Source organism: Sinocyclocheilus rhinocerous, unplaced genomic scaffold, assembly GCF_001515625.1.
Source record: "Sinocyclocheilus rhinocerous isolate Xijiao unplaced genomic scaffold, SAMN03320098_v1.1 scaffold14595, whole genome shotgun sequence".
NCBI lineage: Eukaryota > Metazoa > Chordata > Actinopteri > Cypriniformes > Cyprinidae > Sinocyclocheilus > Sinocyclocheilus rhinocerous.
In genome coordinates, this window is record NW_015642147.1 from 1 (window position 1) to 9031 (window position 9031).

General features: G+C 43.3%; 1 protein-coding gene across 1 annotated transcript; it reads right to left on the minus strand.

Annotated features, from left to right (window-relative positions):
• Nucleotides 1-3894: 3894 nt before the first annotated feature.
• On the minus strand, nucleotides 3895-8825 carry LOC107755691 (B-cell receptor CD22-like). The gene is made up of 4 exons (XM_016572577.1): nucleotides 8751-8825; nucleotides 8406-8660; nucleotides 8069-8311; nucleotides 3895-4040 (listed from the first exon to the last, which is right to left on the minus strand). The coding sequence occupies exons 1-4, from the start codon at nucleotides 8752-8754 to the stop codon at nucleotides 3895-3897; spliced, it is 648 nt and encodes a 215-aa protein (XP_016428063.1). The 5' UTR covers nucleotides 8755-8825.
• Between the last annotated feature and the right edge of the window lie 206 nt (nucleotides 8826-9031).

Sequence of the window (9031 nt, forward strand, 5' to 3'; positions counted from 1 at the left end):
TTGCCTACAAAGTGACATCATAGTTCCACCACTCTATACCCAGAGCAACGTATATTGAGAAAAAAACCCATGTTTGAATTCGTTCGCCGTCATGTGAGAGAGACGTGCTGAGCCAGTCAACGGCTCAACTTCAGCTCTACACTGAAGTAAGATTTTACCCATTTTAAATAGTAAAATAAAAATTTTACAGGAAAAGGGAAATCTATTTGTTGCAGTCAATGTTGATATTGTGGCGGGCCTGTGGGAAACACTAAAATAGGTGGTCAGGTATGATCAATAAAAAATGAATCTTCACTGATAACGGTAGTGATGTGAGAACATTTCTTTACATTCAAATCAATTTGTTCTCAAAATGATTCACTGTTTCTAAAGACCTCAATATACTTCAAGCGAAATCGAAGAACGAACTGATGTGACGTCATCTCGAACGGAAAACATCTTGTACAGAAAAGTTCGATTTGTGTTCGTTTTGGGAGTTTGATACGGCTTGCCAAAGCGAACTTTCAGTAAAAGTTCGTTCCGGCTGCAAAACACCTTCGTACTACCATTGGTCCGTGATGATTAAGTCATAGGAGGTGTGCGCTGAGGCTCCGCCTTCTTTCTCGCAGGACTCTTCTCTGGGTTCATTTCGCCTGTTGAGTCCTTGGAGGTGAGATGTTCGCGCAGTGGATAGCCACTATAAAGAAGCAAATTAAGTTTAGCTTTTGATGAAATGATGAAATGTTTTTCATGTTTAATACTGCTGCTTGCTTTTAAGCAATATATTGAATAAAGTGCCATGTAAATATACGTGACATGACTTCACGGGAGTGCTAATTTGCAGAGCTCGTGCAAACATACCCATATTGCTATGATCAGATTTATATATATATATATATAATTCTTGCTGTTTTCTCCATTTTTGTTGTGTTTATTTTGTTACTGAGAGGAAAGCGCTTGCTTTCATCAGAGTGGGCAGCGTCGGGATGTTCACTAACAGTACAGTAGTCAACATTTTAAGTGGATCAAAAAAGTTCATTAAAATTGTCCTAATACAAGAATGCATTTTGGGTTTAGGTATTAGGAGAACTTTGATGAAAGGTTTTGATCCACTTCAAATGTTGACTACTGCTCAGGAACTTCAATTTACCCCTAAACGAAGAACGAAAAGGAACTTCGTTTTGAGTATATCTGGGCCTTAACACCGCACACTGAGGACATCTGCTGGTCAGATGTGTTTAAATGCAAAGGAAAGACTCGAACCAAGGTGAATAATACAAAGCAATTTAATAGAAGAGCAGTCCACAATATGATTAATTTCACTATTCTGAATACTTGCAGAGTATGTTGAATTTAATATGCAAGTATGATATAGTTTCCATATAAAGTCCACACTAATTCGATATTAGGTTTTATTGTACACTCAAGTTTCCTGATAGCACACGTGAATCACAGAGATGTCTGAGATGTTTGACGTCTGCATTTACATCTGCAAGACTGACTAGAGTGTTTGCTCATCTGCAATACGTCTATAAGACGTTTCCTATCTGATGTCAAACAGACATTTAGAAAATGTCTTTAAGATGTTTATGTTTATGTTTAGAGTGTATGCAAAACTGACATCTTAAAGCCGTCTATCAGATGTTTGTACACAGCAGATGCTTTCCAGATGAATCAATCTTTAACAGACATCTTGCAGATGTACCTATGCTATCTTGGTTCACTTTTGGTTTGTATCTTATTTATATATTGTAATGAATGTTTCATGAATTTTGGTAAAATGTCTAATCACTGTGGGGCATCGATAAGAATGCACAAAATTCCATTGATTTCCTTTATTGATGGCTCAACATGTGGAACAAGGTGTGGTTATTACAAAAGGAGAACAACAATATTAATCATCAGTTTCAAATATAAAACATCAAACATAAATGCATTACTGCACATACAGCAGTCAAGTTCCTCATTATCTAACAATCATAGAAAAAAAAATCACTAAGGTTTCAATATATCTAAACTACATCAAATTATCTAATGCAAACAACATACAGCATCAATATTCATATACATACAAAAAATATCCATGGATATAAAGATATAAACGGTATACATGTAAACATCTTGTACACTACTAACAAAACCCACAACATTTTTCAGTTCAGGATTTTGCTGTGTGATCATTTCATTTTAACATCAAAGTATCAGAATTAAAAAAAGTGACATTGAATGACATAAAATGACGCTTGCTGAAATCACGCAACTTGGCCAGTTTGATATGCACACTAAACTACAGATTTGAAAGAGAATGTTTAAAACGGTCTTTGGATTTTAGCATTTTAAGTACTATTGAAAAAGGAATAGTGGGAAATTATAGTCACATCAACCCTTTATTACATAAATAAAATGTCTAAAAACATTCTTGCAACAACTCACAGCAATAAAAAAAAAAGACAAAAAAAAGATAACATTGATTGCATGCTATGGTCGCACATGTACATAATCATACAAAAGCTGTTCATCATGAGTTGTGATGTGGGTGTTCAGCGACGCCACAAAAGTGGAGTAAAGTTTAACTTGTGCTTCATCTTACCATGGGGTCTCCATACGTGGCTACAACAGAAATAAGACAAGTGAAGCACATTTACACAGAACTGAATTTATTGGTGAAATCACAGTGTAACTGCACGGCCATTGGTTCGTGCAGTGATATAAAAAAGAGCTGCACGAGCCTATGGCGATGGAGCCTGCCAGAATGGGTGGGACCATCTGTCTTATATAAGCAGGCCTGTTGCCATAGGATCCTCAGGTTACTTGGCTGCTATAGCTGCTACGTAGACCTTGAGCGTGGAAGGGGAACGACCCTTGTCCAACAGCTCTTGCAGGGAGGACAATATCCGAGATATGTCATAGGAAGCTGGGTCTTCACCGCGGGTCATGCTCCAGGCGGAGAAGACCGACCATTTAAGGGCATAGAGGCATCTCGTAGATGGTGATCTAGCCTGAGAAATTGTATTTAAAACACTCTCGGGGAGGTTCACAGGCTACCACCGAGAGGCCAGAGGTGCAGATCCCACAGCTCGACTGGGGATGCCAGATCCTTCTGTTCACCTGAGAAAGGAGGACTAGTCTCAGGGGGATGGGCCATGGAGCTGCTATTAGCAGCTGAGACTGACGAACCAGTGTTGGTTCCTCCAGAGCAGGGCCACTAACAGGTCACCTTGTGCCCTTGTTCCCTGATTCGCCTGATTACCTGTGGGATCAGGGCGATCAGGGGGAAAACGTAAAGGAGGAGGTTGGGTCAGTTGTGGGCCAACGTGTCCGTGTCCCTCGAGAAATAAGTTGGGGAATGAGAGTTGACTTTTGAGGCAAAGAGGTCGACCTCTGCCTTGCCAAAGATCTCCCAGATATCCTGAACGTTTGTGGGTGGAGCATCCACTCTTTCGAGGAGACATTGCTCCGAGACAGCATGTCCGCTCCTTGGTTCAACCTGCCCGGCACATGCATCGCTCTCAGCGAATGCAAGTTGAGCTGAGCCCATTCCAGGAGGCGCTCTATTAGAATAAAGAGGCACTTCGAGGAGAGTCCTCCCTGGCGATTTATGTAGGACACCACCGTCATGCTGTCCGAATGGACTAGGACGTGGTGTCCCCTTAGGTCTGACAAGAAGTTGCGAAGGCCCAAACACACTGCCAGTATCTCAAGGCAGTTGATGTGCAGCCGTCCTTCCTCTTTCGACCAGAGGACAAAAGCCGGTTTGCCGTCGCACAGCACTCCCCAACCTGTGTTGGAAGCATCTGTCGAGACTACCTTCCTTCTGCCGACCATTCCCAGGGGCACACCCTGTTCCATCCACTGAGAATCTTTTCAAGGTCCCAGAGCTGCCGCACAGGCCTGGTCCAACTTGATACGAAGGCATCAGAGACGCCAGGCGTGGGACGGAACTAGCGGTTTCAGCCAGTACCGAAGAGGCCGCATGCAAAGCAGGCCCAGCTGTCGCACCGGAGATGCAGAGGCCATGAGACCCAGCATCTTCTGAAACGTCTTGAGGGGGCGAGAGGCTCCTATTTTGAAAGAGGTCACGAGCTGCTGAATAGCCAGTGCACGTTCTGGCGTGACTGTCACCCTTATTTGGGCAGAGTCGAAAAACTGCTCCCAGGAACGATATCCGTTGGCTAGGAGACAGAGCGCTCTTGGCAAAATTGACCATGACCCCAGGCATTCTAAGTGGCTGAGGAAAAAGGATCTGTTATATAGTAGCTTGTCCTCCAACTGGGCTAAGATGAGCCAGTCATTGAGGTAATTCAGAATACGGATTCCACTCTGTCTTGGAGGGGAAAGAGCCACGTCCATGCACTTCGTAAAAGTGCAGGGAGCCAGGGACAGCCCGAATGGAAAGACCATGTATTGATATGTCACTCACTGGGGGGCTAGCTGGATGTAAAAGTACGCGTCTTTCAGGTCCAGGAAAAATAACCAGTCCCCTGGGCATACTTGCGAGAGGATCTGTTTCAAAGTAGTCATCCTGAACGGCCGATTCATGACGGCACGGTTCAGGTGTCTGAGACTGAGGATGGGCCGTAAGCTGCCATCCTTTATGGGGACGAGGAAGTAGCGACTGTGATCTGGGAAACCATTTCTTTCGCCAGTAAATTCATCACCTTGGAGCACAGGACGTTTGCGTCTTTGCCATCCGAACCAAGGTGGGAACCACGTCGCGGAATTGCATGTCTATAACGTTGTTTTATTATCCTCAAAACCCATCCTGACACTCTGGCGATGGCCTGCCAGGCCTCTGCCCTCGCGACAAGGGGTTGAATTGGTTCGTGAGGCAAGTCACCTTGTGGGGACTCAACACTCGAGATAAGTGGAAGAGGAAATTTGCTCTTCTTTCGAGAGTGTTTTTATTTTTCTCGCTATAACAGCGACCGATCATGTGGGCACTCTTTGAATGGGCCCAGTATTCACAACAGAGTTTACAACAAACACATTGCCGTCGGCACCCGGAACTGAACGGGGTGCTTGGAGGCATAACAGAGGCCGTTTGGGGGTGCTAGACTCAATGCTCCTTGTAGCGAGAGCAGTCAGTCCCCGTGGGCGCGTCTCTTAAGCTGTCAGTGATAATAATCATTAGCGATAGCATTCCCTTTCAATAAGCCTAAAAGGATCAAAACCACTCATTAGAAAAGGGGTACTGATGATCTTTATGTGTAAACACACCGGCAGATCAAAGGAGCTGCGCGCATTTTCTCAAATCTGCTCGTAGCGGACGAGGGGAGGGGCGGGGCCACCTTCATTGAAGGCGGCGAACCACGAGTGCAGCAGAGCGGGACACACACGCTTGTAGTGAGAGCCGAAATCATTGGTAACAGCATTCTACTTAGATCCGCCTAGAAGGATTGAGCCACTCAACAAAGTGAGGGTACTGATCCTCACATGTAAACACACTGGCAGATCAAAGATGAAAATCACTCAGGCCCGATCACTCAAACCCGAGCGTTCGCTGTTTCCTTCTCCGAGGTAACTGGGAGGGGAGAAACGAGAGAGCAGGTGTAGACGCACGCTTTCATAGTGAAAGCAGCCCGTCTCAGTGAGCGCAGCCTCCGCGATGCACATACAAATGCAAAGCTGTCAGTGACAGCAATCCATTCCAATTGCCTAGAAGGATTGAGCCACTTGATGTAATGAGGGGAGCTGATCCTCTTGTGTAACGCAGACTGGCAGATCAAATAAGGCATGCGGGATATGTGCCGGCGTAAAATCACTCAAGCCTGGTCGCTCAACCGCAAGTTGGCCGTTTCTTCCTCTGAGCTAACTGGGAGTGGGAGAAACATGAGAGCTGGAGGGATTGGCGAGTGAAGCAGGGACAGACTGAGGCTTTCGAGAGAAAGCAGCCAGTCCGGGCGCAGACTCAGAACCGCACACACAATGCGAAACTGTCAGCGATAGAGAGGGGACAGTGTTCTGCTCCAATCCGCCTAGGAGGAAAGAGCCGCTCGATGTAGCGAGGGGGCGCTGATTCTCATGTGTAAAACACACCGGCGGATCAAAGTGCAGTGGGGAGAGCAGGCACGTGGGCTCTGTGCCGGCGTGCAATCACTCAAACCCGGTTGCTCAGCCCCGTGGCTCCGCTGTTTCTCTCTCCGAGCTTGCTGAGAGAGGAGAAAAGAGAGAGCGGGGCTGTCTTCATTAAAGAAGGCGGGGCACGTGTGGAGAAGGGCGGGACTCATGCTCTTAGTGAGAGTATTCCGTCTCTCTGTGTGGGGGCTGCCCAGACAGGCAACGTACTCACTACTCCGCTGCAAGGCGTTTCTATGGCAAGCAGGTTTGAGTCTCATAGATCAGCGAAGATCGTCGTCATCGCTGAAGGAGAAGAAATCCGAGGATCCTATGGCAACAGGCCCGCTTATATAGCCAAAGATCCACCAGCCGCCTGCTCCACTACCGAGCGATTGGTTCGATTTTTTATATCACTGCACAAACCAATGGCCATGCAGTTACACTGCGTTATTAAAAAAGGCTTCAGTCATCGGAGAAAAAGGAGTTTTCCCCCGTAGTGTCTTAGCGACACAGTACGAGTGAAGTATCGATGGGGGACTTACTGTCAGATTCTTATTCCGAAGAGCCTGACTGGTGAAAAGCAGGTCTGGGATGGACAGTCTATGTGACAAACATATTTATTACCTGACTTTTGAATGCACAAACTTGTTTGCACCAGTGTTAATTTTGATTTAGTTTTAGTCTGCCATTTGGTTTTAGTTATATTTTAGTCATCTGAATTGTTTTAGTTTTAGTCTAGTTTAGTGTACTTGATCGATTTTAACCCTTTGAAGCATCGCACTTTTGCTGGACGCTGCCATGTTTGCACCGCAATTCAGAGAATCAGATCTGTCAGATTAACATCATGTAAATTCACCCATTTCTCCTAGATACAATAAAGTAAGTGGCCAATGAACTGGGAGAAGGATAGAGCAAACTTTATTGACACATTGTGTATTTTATATGAATAAAACACGTTAGTCAAATTGAAAGCATGATTATTTTCACTTTCCTTAGATATGAGTGTGTATTTAACAAACTATAAATGTATTTTTGCTAGTACTTAATTTAAATGTGGATTTAAATGTCTGAAACCTAAAATAAACTTTATGTGGTTCAAAACACTGAACAGTTGTGATATATGAAAAGTACTTTCGGCGGTGGAGAGGGGACAAATTGAACCTGGGGGAGCACAAATCAGATCTGAGGGGGAAATGCGCTCTTTTGCCCCCTCGTGGCGCCAGGCCTGAGTACAGCTCAAATGTGCGCTTCTAACCTCCCAACCATGCAGGAGATTCGTTCTGACTGGATCTCTTTCCAAAATGCCCCACCCTAACATTTTCATCTTGATTTAATTAGTTGACGAAATTATGAGATTTTCGTCATAATTTTTATCATTCAAAATGAGTTTTTATTTCATTATAGTCTCGTTTTCATCTGTGAAAAAAATGCTGTTGACGAAAATTATGACGAAAATGATTTGTCAGCGAAATTAACAATGTTTTGCAGATGTACTGTAGTTTTTTGAGATTTCACTTACTGTGATTGTGTTGTACTGGTCTGAAGATCTGGTCCTGGGATCAAGAGCTGTATATGAGGAACTGGGAACATCATTCTACACGGAAACAGAAAGAAAGATGCACTCACACACACACATCTCTGCATGTAGGAAAATGCTAATTTTTATTATTTAAATTATTTTATTCTGTGGTTCTTTGATCATCTCACCTCATACTCATGTATAGCAGATCTTCTATTCATCATTTTTCTCTGTCTGTCAAAAAGGGAAACATAAGTAATTTAATTGGTTCATAAATAATTAATAATCAAATAACCGTTTTACATTAGTTTAAAAGAAGATATTTAAATTCTCTTTATTATTTAATTTACATTATAAATAGTACAATGATGATGATGAATAATCCTCCAGATATTGCTGCGATCACAATCACATTCCTAACAGCACCAGGATGAACTGAAAGATGAAGATCATCATAATTATCAAACTGATGAATGATGTGAAGATACAGGAGTGTGTTAATAAAAGCTTCACCTGTGACAGTAACAGCGTCTGATCTCTGAGATCCATGTTGATTGTGAGCCTCACAGTAGAAGCGTCCACTCTGTAGTGCACTGAAACTCTGTCCAGATCCAACAGCTGAGCTTTGATTCTCCTTAAACCAGCTGAAGTTCAGAGCAGGAGGGTTTGAGTCACTGCTGCAGATCAGAGTCACTGAATCTCCCTCCACTATTTCACCAGATCCAGTTATGGACACCACTACATTTCTTGGAGCATCTAAAATAGAAAGAATTAAACATCTCATCAACAGTGATAAAACAAACTGGAACTAATGGATCTATTGTCAGTCCTTGCATCATCATTCACTTACACATCACACTCAGCATCACAGCATCAGAGTATTTCTCTCCATGTTTATTTCTGGACTTGCACGTGTATTCTCCACTGTGATCAGAGCTGAACTTTGAGATGCTGTAGATTCTTCCAGATCTTACAAATGTACCTCCTTTATACCAGCTGATTTCTGCAGGAGGGTTTGAATCACTGCTGCAGCTCAGAGTCACTGAATCTCCCTCCACTATTTCACCAGATGGACTGATGGACACTGAGACACTCCTGGGTGGGTCTAAAAAACAAACAAACAAACAAACAAACATGAAAATTCACAATAAATATTAGAAAATTTTAAACAATGGGCAGATGATCATTAACTCACACATGACATTTAAAGTCACAGCATCAGAGTATTTCTCTCCATGTTCATTGATGGACTTGCACTTGTATTCTCCACTGTGATCAGAGCTGATGTTTGAGACGCTGTAGATTCTTCCAGATCTTACAAACCTTCCTCCTTTAAACCAGCTGTTGCCCAGAACAGAACCATGCCGCCAGTCCAAACTGTATGCTAATTGTCAGTCATCTTTGATGATAGTGGTTCTGACAGAAATCCAGTATTTACCCAACACTGAAAAAAAAAAATGCAATAAAAAAAAAATC